General features: G+C 39.6%; 1 protein-coding gene across 4 annotated transcripts in view; it reads right to left on the reverse strand.

Moving 5' to 3' along the window:
- The window catches only part of TTC17 (tetratricopeptide repeat domain 17), a 147,885-nt gene that overhangs the window by 55,372 nt on the left and 75,922 nt on the right, over nucleotides 1-16,591 (reverse strand). For 3 of the 4 annotated variants that reach the window (XR_007134378.1, XM_047775946.1, XM_047775948.1), the window contains exon 17: nucleotides 6,228-6,398. The exons of the other annotated variant lie outside the window; for it this stretch is intronic. Coding sequence is in view for 2 of the 3 variants with exons in the window: in XM_047775946.1 (XP_047631902.1) it covers nucleotides 6,228-6,398 (171 nt within the window). In the remaining variant the exon portion in view is untranslated. The remainder of the gene's footprint in view (nucleotides 1-6,227; nucleotides 6,399-16,591) is intronic. 4 annotated transcript variants of the gene reach the window in all.

Genomic DNA, 16,591 nt, shown 5'->3' on the forward strand with positions numbered 1-16,591 from the left:
TTCCCGTCGTGGCGCAGTGGTTAACGAATCCGACTAGGAACCATGAGGTTGAGGGTTTGGTCCCTGCCCTTGCTCAGTGGGTTAACGATCCGGCGTTGCCGTGAGCTGTGGTGTAGGTTGCAGACGCGGCTCAGATCCCGCGTTGCTGTGGCTCTGGCGTAGGCTGGTGGCTACAGCTCCGATTCAACCCCTAGCCTGGGAACCTCCATATGCCGTGGGAGCGGCCCAAGAAATAGCAACAACAACAACAAAAAAGACAAAAGACAAAAATAAATAAATAAATAAAAATAAGAGAGTATACTATGGAATTGGATAAATTTAGTTTCAAATTAGGACTCCACCACCATAGGACCTTGGGCAACTCTGTCTTGAGTTCTAGTGTCTTCTTTGGAGCAACATGGATGGACCTAGAGGGCATTATGCTAAGTGGAATAAGACAGAGAAAGACAAATACTGTATGATATCTCTTACATGTGGGCTCTAAAAAATATAACAGAGTAGTGACTATTACAAAAAAGAAGCAGACTCACAGAGAACCAACTAGAAGTTACCAGTGGGGAGAGGGGAGGGGCAATACAGGAATAGGAGATGAAGAGGTACAAACTATTAGGTACAAAATAAGCTACAAGGATACAACATGAGGAGTGCAGCCAATATTTTATCATAACTATAAATGGAGTATGGCCTGTAAAAATTGTCAATCTGTAGCATATAATATTGTACAGCAACTATACTTTAATTTTTAAAAAAGGCAGTGATCTCTTTTTTGAAGTCAGAGTATAAAGCTGTGGATTAAAGACAACACATAAACAATGGCACAAAATTTCAAGTCAGTAATGAGAAAGCACAAAAGGCTTAGATTAAATCGCTCATGCTAAGGTAGGTCGGAAATGATTCACTTCTGAGAAGAAAACAATCATGAGTTTTCATTTTCACCAATAGTACCCTTCCTTCTTTTAGCTGGGTCAGGATAGCAAGAGAAAACAGGTAATTCCAACAAGATAACCTAAAAAAGCAAATATGGAATTGCTCCTGTAACAACTCTTGTACAAATATGCCAGGGCCTCCTCTCCTGACATTTACTGAGCAGATACTATGTGTATGTACATGTGAGGACTTGGCTCACGAGCAGGCTTTAAGCTGGGAAGCAGCAGACTCATGCCTGTGTTTGTAGAAGAGAGTATTTACTGAGTTCCATCTGTGTACCAGGCACTAAAATAAATGTTTTTGTAAGTTATTTAATTTAAATACTCAAGAGTACGCTGAGGCTTTTTTTTTTTTTGGTTTATTTTTTTAATTTTTAATTTTTATTTATTTAAAAAAATTTTTTTTTATTTTTGCTATTTCTTGGGCCGCTCCCACGACATATGGAGGTTCCCAGGCTAGGGGTCTAATTGGAGCTGTAGCCATCAGCCTATGCCAGAGCCACAGCAACGCAGGATCTGAGCTGCGTCTGCAACCTACACCACAGCTCATGGCAACGCCGGATCGTTAATCCACTGAGCAAGAGCAGGGACCGAACCTGCAACCTCATGGTTCCTAGTCAGATTTGTTAACTACTGCACCACGACGGGAACTCCTGGTTTGTTTATTTTTAAATTAAACAATAGTAGGTGGTAGAGCCAGGACATGATAACATTATCTCTGACTACAAAACCTGCGCTCTTCCTTCCACAGATAGTTTCCCAGGAAAGAACTGTGGATCAGATGATGAGGCATTAAAGTAGTGATTTTTCAAATGTCAACTGGTGACACAATTTTAACCAATCCTTAGCAAAATGAGAAACAAAAAAGGAACATGTATCTAAAGTTATACTACACACACACACGTCCAGCTATACATTTGTTGGTATAAAGTTGCCAGTGTTCATTTTTGAGAAATACTGACCTTTATTCTAAGACTGCCTTTGTACCTTTTTGACATTAAAATCTTTTATAAAATAATGGTAATAGTAGGTACTCGTTTTCTTTAAAAATGACTTTACCAATTAAAAAAATTAAGTTTTGAAGTTCCTGTTGTGGTGCAGTGGAAACGAATCTGACTAGTATCTATGAGGACAAGCGTTGATCCCTGGCTTCACTCAGTGGGTTAAGGATCTGGTGTTGCATTAAGCTGCAGTGTAGGCCTCAGATGCAGCTTGGATCCTGTATTGCTGTGGCTGTGGTGTAGGCCTGCAGCTGCAGCTCTGATTTGACCCCTAGGTTGCAGATGTGGCTTGGATCCTGCATTGCTGTGGCTGTGGCTATGGCGGTGGTGTAGGCTGGCAGCTGCAGCTCCAATTTGACCCCTAGCATGGGAACCTCCATATGCCGTGGGTACAGCCCTAAAAAGCAAAATAATAATAATAATAATAAAATAATAATAATAGTAATAAAGTTCTGTAGCTCCCATTGTGACTCAGGAGGTTAAGAACCTGATTAGTCTCTGTAAGGATGCAAGTTTGATCCCTGGCCTCGACTGGTAGGTTAAGGATCGGGTGTTGCAGTAAGCTGCAGTGTAGGTTGTAGATGTGGCTAGGATCCATGTTTCTGTGGCTGTGATGCAGGCCTGCAGCTGCAGTTCTGATTCGACCCCTAGCCTGGGAACTTCCATATGTTGCAAGTGTGCCTGTAAAAAGAAAAAAGAAAGAAAATGAAAGAAAAAATAAAGTTCTGATCTATCAAACCCCTATTTCTAAGAGCCACAGGCAAATGACACAGTTATGGAAACAGAAGGCCTGAGGATGAGTTTTAGTTAGTTATATGCTACCTGCTGAAGATATAAGGCAAGGTACCTAACTTCCCTGTATCTCAATTTTTCTCATCTATAAGATGGGCTTAATAATAATATCTATGTCACAATGTTAAGACTTAATTCAATTCATAACACTTTGTAAGCACCACAAAAATGTAGTGATTATCATAATAATTTATGGTTACTGGAGAGGGCTTAACTTGTGTTTCTTCAAATTTTCCTCCAAAAACAGTTTTCAAAAATTCTTTAATGTCTATGGTTGACTTTTATTTAACTGTACTATCTGCATTAAAAAATAGTTTTTCTGATTCTTAAGCATACTATATAGGAAGTCGGCTGGTATAAACATACCAACTTCTATCACAACTGTGGTACCTGTGGACTTGTCAGTATTTAAGGAAAAAAAGAAGGTACTCCCTTCTTTTCGTATGATAAAGAAAAGTTAGAACCTAAGAGTAAAACTAGTAAAGATTCACCATCATATTAGAATTAAATTAGAAATGTGGAAAGGAATCCACCCTAAGAGTCTGCACAATATTAAAGGGACCTGGCAAACACCTAGTCCCAGTCAGGGCAACTACACTGTAGCCCCAGCATAGGGACAGAATGGAACTGCATGGGAAACATGGAACTAAAGAAACTTAATCGAAACCCGAGGTTATCTGTTTTGAGCAATGTTGTATTCAGAAAATGAAGAGACAAAGAATAAGATTCGGTTGGGTTTCATTCGAAACTGTCCTAGGAAAAGACTAATTCGGTAGTCATGAGTATTCTGGTCATTATCAAGTTGTACTGGAACAGGGACAGTTTCTATAAACTGAAAAAACAGCCCTTAACATGACTCAGTTTCATCTGTGCTGATTCTGAGTTTATCAAACAACCTTTGATGTTCATTTGTTTGTGTGGGTACCTGCCTGACGCCAGAAAGAGACATGAGGCTGCCAGGCAGCAGGGAGGAGTAACCCTCTTGTGATTAAACAAACTAGCCATCTGGCTTAAAAATCAATGTCTTTTGAGTTGATAAGTGGGAAATTAATTTTCTCAAAGTCCAATGATTTCTGGTAGAATTGAGGAAACTAATTTTCTAAACCTGCAAAAATAAAGGTCACAATCTTCCCCTTTGAGGTTTAGCTTGCTTCTCATAGACCTTTTATTTATATACTATATATATATATACACACACACACACACAATACCATTTAGAAGGAAATACACGATTTTGTAATTGCTGAATATGTTAATCCAATTTACCCAGGAAGGCAAAGTTCACATTTCATCACTAACGAATATTTACCGTATGCAGGAATACAAAGTTATATAGAACACAATATATAAGAAGCCCACAGTCTGATGGGATGTAAGACATGCAAGCAACTAATATTATGTGCCTTGACTAAAAGTAAGACAGCAAACAGAACAACTAAATGCCTGGAGACCTTTGTGAATCCTTCACAGAGGGGATGACATTTGAGCTGGATCTTGAAGATGCACAGGAGTTGTCTATAAAAAGCAAAGAGTGGCAGACTATTACATTTAGAATGGATAAGCAATGAGGTCCTCCTGTACAGCACAGGGAACTATATCCAATCTGTTGGGACAGAACATGATGGAAGGTCGTATGAGAAAAAGAATGTATTTATATGTATGACTGGGTCACCATGCTATACAACAGAAATTGACACAACACTTTAAATCTATTTTTTTTGTCTTTTTGTCTTTCCCAGGGCGGCACCTGCGGATGTGGAGGTTCCCAGGCTAGGGGTCTAATCGGAGCTGTAGCCGCCCACCTACACCACAGCCACAGCCACGCCAGATCCAAGCTGTGTCTGCAACCTACACCACAGCTCGACAGCTCGCAGCAATGCCAGATCCTTAACCCACTGAGCGAGGCCAGGGATCGAACCCGCAACCTCATGGTTCCTAGTCGGATTCGTTAACCACTGAGCCATGATGGGAACTCGTTAAATCAACCATATTTTAATAAAAATAAAAGAAAAAGAAAAGCAAAGAGTATGCAGGGGCCATTCCCAGCCTGGGCAAAGGTGTGGAGGCTCAAAGCAGCAAGGCATGTGAGGGAATAATAAAAGATTTGTACTTCCTGCTATGTAGAGCACTAGTAGATGGTACAGCTGAGACAGACTCAAGGGCCAAACTGCCTCATATTCCACGTTAAGACATTTGGATTCTTCCTGAAGGTAAGAGAGCCACTGAAAATTTTAAATACAGGCAACTTAACAGATCAGATCTGATTTAGAAACAACTTTTTAGACACACAATACATTGGTAATGGGGTTGCTTTTGTTTTTAAAATTGTACACAAATTTATATGCATTATCTCTCTTTCTCCTACATGCACATACATACCCCCCATCTCTCTCCCTCCATACATAAACTGATGTATGGGACTAGATATAGGAAAGCCAATCATGAAGCCATTGTGATAGCCCAGGAAGGAATGAAGAAAGTCTAAATTCAGGCAGTGGAGAGGGATAGATGAAGAGATGATAAACTTAATAGGTCTTAGGTACTGACTGGATATGGTGATGACTGGGTGAGCTGCGCCATAACAGGGAGCTGGAATATAGGAATTAGCAGCAGTTCACGATATAGGGCAAAATGAGGACAAACTCAGTTTTGGATATGTTAAATTTGAAGTGCCTGTGGCACATCCGGATAAAGAGACCATTAAAACACAGAAATAAGATCTGGAATCATAGAGAATATTTGGCTGAAAACACAGATTTAGAGTCACTGGTATTCTCCAAAGTATCTGAACACCAAGAGAAGACAGAGGACAAAGAAATGAAAACCAAAGTTAAGATCCTGGGGTAAAAAAAATAAAGGGTAAAGTAAAGAATAAGTGAATGAAACTGAAAAGAGATATTCCGAGGACAGAAAGAGAACCAAGAGCAACTGGCTGCGCAAAAGCCAAGAGGAGAAGGAGAGTTTCTAGTGGGAAGGTGTGTACACTTCCAGAGGCAGTGAAGAGGCTGAGGAGGGTGAACACTAAAAAGAAGTCACTTGTTTTGGAGATTATAAATTGACTGATAATCTTAAGAATTTCTCAACAAAGCACAGCTCCAAATGTGGTCATAAAATAGAATTTGAGAAGGCCTGGTAGGTATGCCCATTATTCCAAATATTTATTTGGTTAGTGTAAATCAAATTTTATTAGGTTAGTGTAAATACAACTGGCTTTTTCCCCCATGACTTACTCAATAGACTAATGACATTAAGAAGAAAGACTGGTAAATAAATCAAATTTGTCCTCCAAAAAGATGTTGAGGTAGAGAAAAAAAAAAGAAGTGTGAAGAGCATTTTTACATTATAGTCTGTCTTCTGCCTCACATTCCGAGGGTCATCCTCATGATTCTATAATATAGGAAGTGACTGTTAAAAAGGAAACAAATGCTTGAGAGCAGAGCAAAGTCTAAGCTTAAAGCCTGAGAGTTGATTTTACCCCAGAAGCAGAGCTCAGGTCAAATCAACTTACTTTCAAGTCTAAGGACATCTGAGTCCCTCCCTGAATTCTCAACAGAAAGCACAGGGTCTTCCTCTGTTCCTGTCTCAGAGGGCTCTTCTTCAGCGGCATCCAGTGACTGTGAGTTGTCAAAATATTTCTGTTTGTCATGGTTGCTGTCCAGGGTTTTCTCATGACAATTACCTCAATGACAAGAGACACAGATAGAACACATTAGAAACTCTCTCTTGTGTAGTCCCACAGCTCAAGGTCCCTAAGTATCAGGAAGAGCAAAAAGGTGACAGTCTCAGTTTTTTCCCAGCAGAACACACAAAAATCAGTGAGCTAGAGTGCCCAAATCCAGGTCATTATTGTGATTCAAGATTTTGCACTGAAATTCAAGTTTTATCTGTTAGGCTATTGTAAGAACCAAGTATTGAGGAGAAAAAAAAACCAAACTATAACACCAAAGATCAAGTCCCAAGATCTCATTCTATTCATAATGAATGATTGCGAAACACTTCTCTGAAACATAAAACATCATAAAAAATGGTTTTCCTTTTGTTTGCTTTTTGAAGGTGAGAAATGATGGATTAGTATCTGAATAGGGCTGGAGATAGATGAATTATAGCAGAGAAACATACCATTCCTGCACTGGAGCCTAAAATGAAAGCTATACCAAAAGGTAAAGGATTACAAGTTAAAAACCAAGCACTTGGGGTGACGGTGGCAAAGAATCCACATTTAAGACTGCCAGAGCACAAAGGTAGCCTCTCTTTCTTTTGGAAAACAAGATCTGATCATGGATTAAAGATTTACCCAAGCATAAAATGTCACATCTTGAATGTAATCACAGCACTCCTTGATACTTTCTGATGTATAGTGAGCATGACCCTTATGACAATTTTCCCAGGAGTCCAAGAGCTTTGATCTTATTAAGGATTGTGTATAAATAGGGGCAGAGAGCCACTATCCAGCTCCACCTGGTCATTCTCTGCATAGGGGACTGTGTTACTGGGCCCTTACGTCTGCTGTGGTGGGGATCTGGCTGGCTGAAGAGGTCTCTTCTTCTCTTATGTTCCACATGTGTTACTACCGAAGATGCATGTTCAGTGGAAGCCCACATGCCTCTGAGAGGACAATTCTCTGGGTAAGGGTGTGTAGGTAACTTTCCTCCTTTATCAGAATATCCAAACATACTCTAAAAGTTTTTCTTTTTTTAAAAAGAGAATGTTGTCTCAAAGAGATGTACGTACCCAGTCAAGCTGTCTTCACAGCTATGAAAGTACAAGAAGTCTCTTTCTGGATCTGATGACTCCCTTTTAGATTCCATAATTTAGGAAAGTACTTCTCAAGCCATTTTCCTTTATGCTACCAGAAAATATAATGGACTCGAGACCGTTCCCAACTTACTAGTTTAAAGAAAGGGGACTGGATGCTTAGGGGGTCACTTTCCATTTTTCAATCTACACTATCACACATCTAAGGCTATCATTTTCAACAAGGCTACATCAGAAACTAAAGATTCTCTGTTTCAAGAGAGCTTTTGCTCTCAATAAACTTACAAACAACTTGGGGAGACAGTAAATACAACAAACAATAATGAGGTAGCCTACTGTGCCAAATAAATGCTTCAGAGAATAAGCTCTGAATAGGCAGAACTTGAATTCTGAAGAATATTTTAAGACTTAAAAACAGAGAGCCTAAAAAGGGGAACTAAAAAAAAGGTAATATTTGGCTGCACCTTGTGGTATGTGAAGGTTTCCAGGCCAGGGACTGAACCTGTACCGCAATAGCAACCCAAGCTGCTGTAGTGACAGTGCATAATGCTTAATTAACCCTCTGTGCTACAAGAGAACCCCGGGGAACCAATACTTGTTGAGTACTCTTTATTTTTTCTTCCACTTACCCCTCAAAAACACCCTGTGAAATATTACTTTTATAAATCAGGAAACTGAATCTCAGTGAAGTTAAATATCTTGCCCAAGATCTAACAGCAAATTAAGTGGTAGACTGGGATATGAATCAGTTCTATGTTACTACAAAGCTTCTTGGCTTTCATCTCATTAATCCTACCCCTTTTGCAGAAAAAGTAGGGAAGGTGGCATTCTAGGCAGGGAAGAACAATGTGTTGAGCAAAGCAACAGGAAAGGGGATTCTTATTTGTGTTTGGGAGACAATAAGAAGGACAAATTGCTAGAGATGGAAGGCAAAGCGAGTGTGTGAGTCCTGGAGGGCTAACAGAAAAGAAGCCATGAGAAATGGTAGTCACTTTCTTTCTCTGGATTCTCCTGAAAGGACAGAGGTTGCTGATTTGCCTCTACTTCTCTCTTCACCATCTGGTATATGCAAGTTAGTATGGGAAAACCAAACAGAAGAGCATTAAAATAGAACAGAGCAAGGAGTTCCCGTGGTGGGTCAGTGGAAATGAACCTGAGGAGGTAGGTTCAATCCCTGGCCTCACTCATTGGGTTAAGGATCTGGTGTTGCCATGAGCCGTGGTGTAGGTCACAGATGCGGCTCTCAATCCCACGTTGCTGTGGCTGTGGTGTAGGCCAGTGGCTACAGCTCTGATTTGACCCCTACCCTGGGAACCTCCATATGCCGTGGGTGCAGCCCTAAAAAGACAAATAAATAAATAAATAAAACAGAGCAAAGACAACAGACAATTTTACACACCAAACTGACTAAAACTATGAAGAACAGCACACTTCTCAGAGACAATTCTTAATTGGGATATAAATAAGCATGACTATTAAAAGCAGACAATAATACTGAAGATTTTAAAGCATACGTTATTCCCAGTGAATATTCTCTGCCTTCAACTTTGGTGAATTTGCCTTTAAAGCATTTTTCATTTTGACACAGGCTGAGTAATGCAAAAGGACAAACTTTTAACCTTTAACAAGTGAAATTCTAGCTGTGTTTTCTGCCAGTGATTTCTTCCTCCAACCTTTGCATCTCTTATTTTTCCTCCTACCCTCTTCCCATTATAAAAATTTAATTGGTTTCATCTTTTAAAATGTCTGCAATATTTAAAAATGCTTTATAGGTAATTTACAAGCTATGATGTGCAAAAGATCTTGAAGCTAAAATTAGTCCTCCTGCATGACCTCAAACCTAACCCTTCCCAGAGCAAGCCTTGTGCATTCTAAGAATGTCTTGCCCTCCATCTCAGGAAACTGGGACCAACTCCTCTAAGGAAGAGGGCAGAAAAAGGGAGGGGGGAATTAAAGGAAGAATAACGAGTTTAAGTTAGAATATTTCTTAGAAGTAGGCAGAATCAAAATGATCAAGTAAAAACTACATGCTTTAAAATTAGAACTATTAATATGAATTTTCTTAAGCTGACAGTTAAAAACAGACTGGTTTAGCATTCTGGTATGATTTCCACGATTATCTAGGCTAGCAATAGAAAGTCCTATTGGCTAATTTTTAAATTACTCCTTCTAACTGTCTGAGGGAGAACTGAAGAACTTGAGGAAAAATAGAAGTTTCTGCTCTTAGGAGTATGATATAGGTCTACTCCAGCTCAAAAGGGGAACTAAAGATGTTGCCTATGTGGAAAAAATTTCTTCCCAGCAAGGTAGAGATGATATTCTCATTAAAAAAACAAGAAAATGTTAGAGAAGGAAAAATGGAAAGACATCTAAAAAGTAACAAGTCAATCTTCCATGCTATGGCTATTATTTTTTGCTGACTCAAAAGTGAGGACATTATATGACTTAGACTAATTTTGAGAGCTATTTTTTTTTCTTTTTACATGATTTAAAGATTTAAATGAAATGCTTTAGATAACAAGGTCCCAAGTGAAAATGGGAACACTCTTCTCTGCTTAATGCTCTATACTTGCTTGCAAAGCATTTAGCACCTATTTCAAATCCTGGCAGTCTTGTTTTTCATAGATGTAAGAGAATATAAGCTAATACCAACTAAGCTTGAAACTCCAGAGTGTATTTCTGATTCTAGAACAGCTATGAGATCTTAGACATAGCAACATCCTTTTCTGCTGTTAGAATACTGCCTACATAAATTGGGTTATTAATATTAACCTACCCTATAAGGATGTTCTGGAAAACAACTAAATATTTAATACACCTTGTCAAAGCTTAAGTCTCCTATGGGATAAAGGCACAATTTATCCTGTGGCTAAGCAGATTTTCAGAATAAACTAAGTTCTTAGGAACTCCTATCATGACCAAGGTTAAGGAAATCTCTTACCTTCTCATGATAATTCTATTTATAAAGGTCCAATAATATTTATTTTCTAACTAGAGTTGGATAAGCACTTACTTGTTAAAAATACTTCTTCCCTTCTGAATCGCATAAGTTGGTTAAGAGATTCCTGGCTGGAATAGGAATGGCTTCAGGGTTCCTTTAGATTCTTTAGGGTTAGTTATAATAAAGAAATGACACAAAACTGAGAGGCATCAGAACCTTGTAAGAGCCAAGTAACTAGAGTGAGCCAAGTAAAACTATTGACAGACTTGTGTAATTCTTTTAGTGTTAGAACACAGTGGGTAAGAGCACAGTCTGGAGCCAGACTAAGTGAGTTCAAATCACATTTCTACTAGCTTCTAGTTTCGTAGCAGGGCAAGTGGTTTTTGTTGTTGTTATTGTTGTTGTTTGTTTACTCTTTATTTTTGTTTTTTAGGGCGGCACCAGCAGCATATGGAGGTTCCCAGGCGAGGAGTCGAATCAGAGCTGTAGCTGCAGCCTATGCCAGAGCTGCTGAAACTCGGGATCTGAGCCACATCTTCGACCCACATCACAGCTCACAGCTACATCAGATCCTTAACCCACTGAGCGAGGCCAGGGATCGAACCCGTGTCCTCATGGATGCTAGTCGGGTTCGTTAACCACTGAGCCATGGGAACTCATGTTTGTTTTAAATCTCTTTATCTGTTTTATCATCTGCAAATTGAGTTTAATAATAGTATCTACTTCATTGTTGAGATTAAATGCAAACAGACCTTTGTTGAGCACATGGTATGCTGCTATTATTATTATTGCTGTTTCCCTAAAAGTTGCAAAAGAATAGGAAGTTATCTCAATGTAATCTCTTTAACAAGGTCTTTTAGCTATAGCCAACCTTGAATTTCTAGAATGAGCAACTGGTTCTTAGAAGTTATCAAGGTTATGGGAGTTCCTGCCGTGGCTCAGTGGGTTAAGAACCTGATTGTCATCCATGAGGATGTGGGTTCATTACCTGGCCTTGCTCAGTGGGTTAAGGATCTGGTGTTGCTGCAAGCTGCGGCATAGGTTGCAGACTTGGCTTGGATCCTCTGTTGCTGTGGCTGTGGTGTAGGTCTCAGCTGCAGCTCCAATTTGACCCCTAGCCTGGGAACTTCCATATGCTGCAGGAGTGGCCCTAGAAAGAAAAAGAAGAAGATATCAAAGTTATTTGCCTAAGTTCAACTTCCAACATGTGTGTGTAGGAGATGTAGTATAGAGTTATTTCTACCAGTCATTCAGAAGAAAACAGCAATTAATTCAGATTAAACTGCTCAGCACATCTAAATCATAAAATATCTAAAACATTTAAATATTAGCCTCACAGACCACTCTGCATTCTCTGAAGGACATTTTATTTTTTTGCTTTTTTTTTTTTTTCCCAGGGCCACACCCATGGCATATGGAAATTCCCAGGCTAGGAGCTGAATTGGAGCTGTAGCTGCCAGCCTACACCACAGTCACAGCAACTCGGAATCTGAGCCAAGTCTGCAACCTACACCACAGCTCACGGCAACGCCGGATCATTAACCCACCGAGCAAGGGCAGGGACCGAACCCGCAACCTCATGGTTCTTAGTCGGATTCGTTAACCACTGTGCCATGACGGGAACTCCCTGAAGGACATTTTTAATAGATAGTGTGAATCCACTGCCTTCCAAGATGAAAATGCACTATAGAATCTACGTTTAGTTACTCAACACTTGCCTCTTTGCTGCTCAACAATTCGTGGTAGGTTGCTATTTTTGCTTCTGTCTTCCCACAAATCTTTCTTCCTCTAGCACACTCTCCCCTTCCCCCTCCCCCATACAACAGGGAAGTGTACTCCCGTGCTTATTATATAATGAATTTCTAAGACACAAATAATAATTTGCAATGGGAATAAAAATTCAAATTTCAATTTATGAAAAATGGTCTAAAGATATTCCTATCATTCCTGTTCTAATGGGATTATGTCATACTCTAAAGTGTCCTTTCTTCTACCTATCAGAAAATTACCTTATAGGAAGCATTCTGATACATAAAATTAAATAGAAGGTACCTAGATGGAAAATATAGATCATACCGTTCTCTTAAGAGAGATGAGTGACTTTTTATAGTGTTTGTCTTTCTCCTTACCTTTCTACTCAACTGCACTCAAATTATGCAACTCTAAAACAATTTTTTTTCATAAACAGGTTAACTTAGAAACAAATTGAATGTTTTCTTTTACTACAGTTTTAGCTACCCCAATTTGATATTTATTTCTCTAGTGAGATAAACGTTTTTTAAGCAAAGATAGTATAATAAATTGTGAAGTGAACAAAACTGTATCTTTCAGTTATTCAACAGTGCTCTGCAGATTACTTTAAAATATTACCAGGAAACTTTAACTGTGGGTGGCACGTGAGGCATATCTGAAGAAGTAAGAAATCTTACTGGGAACAGATTCCTTTATGATTTCCACCTCCAGAAGTTGTAACAAAGTCTTGGCAGACTTTGTTCTAAGAGTATTCCATGGTATGAACTCAAATCCTGCCTTAGCTGTAGCCTTAGCATATGAACTTGGGCAAATCATTCACTTCTCCGTGTTTAGGTTCTTTATCTGAAATGGAGAGATAAGCTACTGTCCTACAGTTAGAGGAGTCACAGGCAGCCCCACTGCTGAACCATCATGAACATTAGCATACCAAACTTCTTGAATCTGGGTGAAACCTAGGTTGCTGATGAATGCACCCAAGTCACGTGAACTTGCCTCACCTCCTTTGCCTGTGTTGCCCTCCACTTTGAAAGATGAAAGTAATGGTGTCTTAAGACTCGTTCTTATTCAGCAATTACTGCTGAGTGAAATTCTTTGTGGGAAGTTTCAAAGTAATGGTTATGTACTGACTGACCTTAAAAGTGCAGCAATGCCAGAGAGAAAACAGATCATGTTGAAGACTTGAAATCAGCAACCTCAGGATTACACAGGCATTCCTTCATGGTGAGATGTATGAGTCAGAAGTGAGTTTAAGAAAGGAAAGCGTGTGACCTCAAAAACAAATGAGGGGAGAGGGTGGAGGCCGGGGGGGGGGGGGTGGTGAGGGGGAGAAGGGTGAGGAGAGAGGGATGGAGAGATTGATTCCCTTTTACCACATATTCTAGAGTTAAATTCTATCCTAGGGAACACTCTCTTCACACATGGTGGGAGAATCTGAAATACACTGGTTTCTATAGACCTATACATCTTGCCTCTTTTTAGAGGAGAAAAAGGAGAACTAGCCATAAATCTGGCCTCTTTGTCTTGCCAAGTGAACTTCCCTTAAGTGACTAAAGCACAGGGAGCAAAGCCAGCACCAGTTGAGATACAGATACTGTGACACGTAGGCTGTGGAAGAAATGACTTCCAGTAATGGAATCTAAACTCTCCACAGCTATAACTTCCTCTAGAAATGTGAAAGGTCAGGTTAGATCTTTGTACAAGGGAATTCAAACATTTACTGGAAGTTTACCATGAAAGATTTTCCCATGCAGAAACAATACTGAAAAAGAAAATTAACTGCTGTAGCTGCTGAACTGCCATAGCTGTCACTGCTGCTGTTATTATTAACATTATCGTTAAAGTTAAATCTCTTGCTTACCTCAGCCTAGGGAAATTTGTTTCAAGCAAGAAGGCTGGGGAAACAAATCTAGAAGATTTTCTCTCACTTACTGATTTACCCATGTTTTTCAATGAGGGTTAACAAGGACATTTGTTTGTAACTTTCATGAAAAACAGTACAGACAGGAGGTGAGAGTACAGGCTATCTATTAGATGTGTCATCTTCTACGGACAAGTGAAACAACATAATTTCTTTTTTCTTCTCCCTTCTATGGTGTGGGAGTTGCAGACCTTAAAAGAAGATCTCTATCTATATATGCATGTTGAGTGGGGGTTTGATATGAAGCATTTTAAGTAAACGGTGGGTGGATACAAGTTAATTACCCTTTATTACTAGATATTCTCAGTAGTTCAAACTCGTACCATCAAATTTGCCATTTGAGTACATTCTATGGGCTAACCATTGGAGGGAGGGTGTGGAATGCATGGTGGGCCAAGGTATGAAGATGAAACAAGGATTGGTCCCTGTTTCCAATAAGCTGGATAAGTCCTGTATGAGAGTTGTGTCTTGTACACAAGAAACTCACAAGTAACTGTATGGCAAGTCACAAGAGCCAAAGGTAGAATGGCTGGTTATGAATTACTTATAATTAAGGGATCAGGTAAGGCATGTGGCAGAAAGTGGGCCTTGAAGGATGAGCAAGATTAGAATCTGTGTGTGGGGAACACTGGAGAAAAGGTTATGGGGAAGAGCTAGAGAAAACAACATAAGCAAACACAGAAGCAGGAAAACAGGGTGTATGTGGTAAAGAAAACAGGCTACCCACAGTAGCATTATCGTATGTCACAGTTTGGTACAATTTCCATTGACTTTGTAAATGACAGGGGGGAAAAAAAAGGAATGATATTAAGAGTCCTTATGTGGTCAGTGAGCTTAAACTAAGCACACCTATTCAAGTCAACCATGCACTTTGCAATGATGTGGCTTCACTCAATTCTTAAGACCTAGAATAAGCCCACAGAGGGTTGGGGGCTGGGGACAGGGGAGGGCTTAGATTTCCTAGCTACTCACAACCGTCGTGGTTTATATCTACCTCTCCTTTCTCCAGCTGCAAGTGACTGGTCACCTGCTGATGTCAAGGAAAAAAAACTACTTGGAAAATCTATAGACCTTAACTCTGGTCCTCCTTCCCAAACTACAAATGGAGGTACAGAGATATGAATAATGGGAAAGGGACCTACCATCAGAAGTACTTGTTGCTTCAGGCTTTCCCTTTTTCCTGGAGCAAAGACATAATGCAAAGCTGAAGCTAATAATGTGTCAAAAGCTACTTGGTCTTTTTTGCTCCTCAGACAAAGTGAATAATAAGGACAATATCTTTAAATGAGAACGCAAGATCCTAGTTATTCCATGATTAGGAAAGACTTGAGCCTAGTATCTCATAGGACTTAGATATAAGGACAAAGGTTAGGAACTGTCTCTATACTGGTTTGGGTAGTAAGTATGCTATTTATTTATTTATTTATTTATTTATTTTTTGTCTTTTTTTTTTGCCATTTCTTGGGCCGCTCCCGCGGCATATGGAGGTTCCCAGGCTAGGGGTCAAATCGGAGCTGTAGCCACCGGCCTATGCCAGAGCCACAGCAACGCGGGATCCGAGCCGCATCTGCCACCTGCACCGCAGCTCACGGCAACGCCGGATCGTTAACCCACTGAGCAAGGGCAGGTACTGAACCCGCAACCTCACGGTTCCTAGTCGGATTCGTTAACCACTGCGCCACGACGGGAACTCCAAGTATGCTATTTAAACCAAGGTTTTTTAAAAAAGGCCACTGAAGTCCTTCTACCACAGAATATTTTGGAAGGCCTTATAGATGTGACTAAGAAAGTTCTCTAGTTGCCTAATTGTAGACCTACTTCAGGGGTTTGGGATTAAGACTTTAATTTGAGCTTATCTACCTACATCTAAGTATACATGGCCAATGTACTAAATCAAATGAAAAGTATAGAAAAATACATGATAGTACACACTATTTGCTTTTGCTTTATGTCACATTAAAGTCACCTGGAGGAATTCACTTCCACTTTGCCATTTTGCACATGATAAAACGTGGTTTCCAGCTCTCTCCCAATTTTTAGCATTTATAGCTTTTAGGCATTGTACAGTGAGACAGAAGTCGTGAATTGCTTGTTTTGTGCATGTGAGGCTTTCTCCTAGCTGTATTTTATATCACTGAGGGAAATCGGCTATACTATTGAGTGTACCAGGAATCAGAAGTCTTGCTCAACACCAGGTACCCATCCTATCAGCTGCTACTAACCTATAGCTCTTTCCCTGAAATCTGATTTGCATTTTTATTTTTTATAATCGTCACCTGGGATATTTGTGATCTGACTGGGTTATTAAATAATGCCTGACAGCTAAAGTGCTTTGAGAGTGGCAAGTTTTAAATGGCAAATTTAGGTTTGTTGTTATAAAAAGCAACTAAAGGAGAAGACAGAAATCCAAGGCTGTGCTCTTTTCAATAGCTATGAAAAATGTGATTTAAATTTCCCCCACATTTTCAAGATCATGCTAAATAAACTTTGGTGGTTAAGAAAAAAA

The sequence above is a fragment of the Phacochoerus africanus genome, chromosome 4, assembly GCF_016906955.1.
Source record: "Phacochoerus africanus isolate WHEZ1 chromosome 4, ROS_Pafr_v1, whole genome shotgun sequence".
Classification (NCBI taxonomy): domain Eukaryota; kingdom Metazoa; phylum Chordata; class Mammalia; order Artiodactyla; family Suidae; genus Phacochoerus; species Phacochoerus africanus.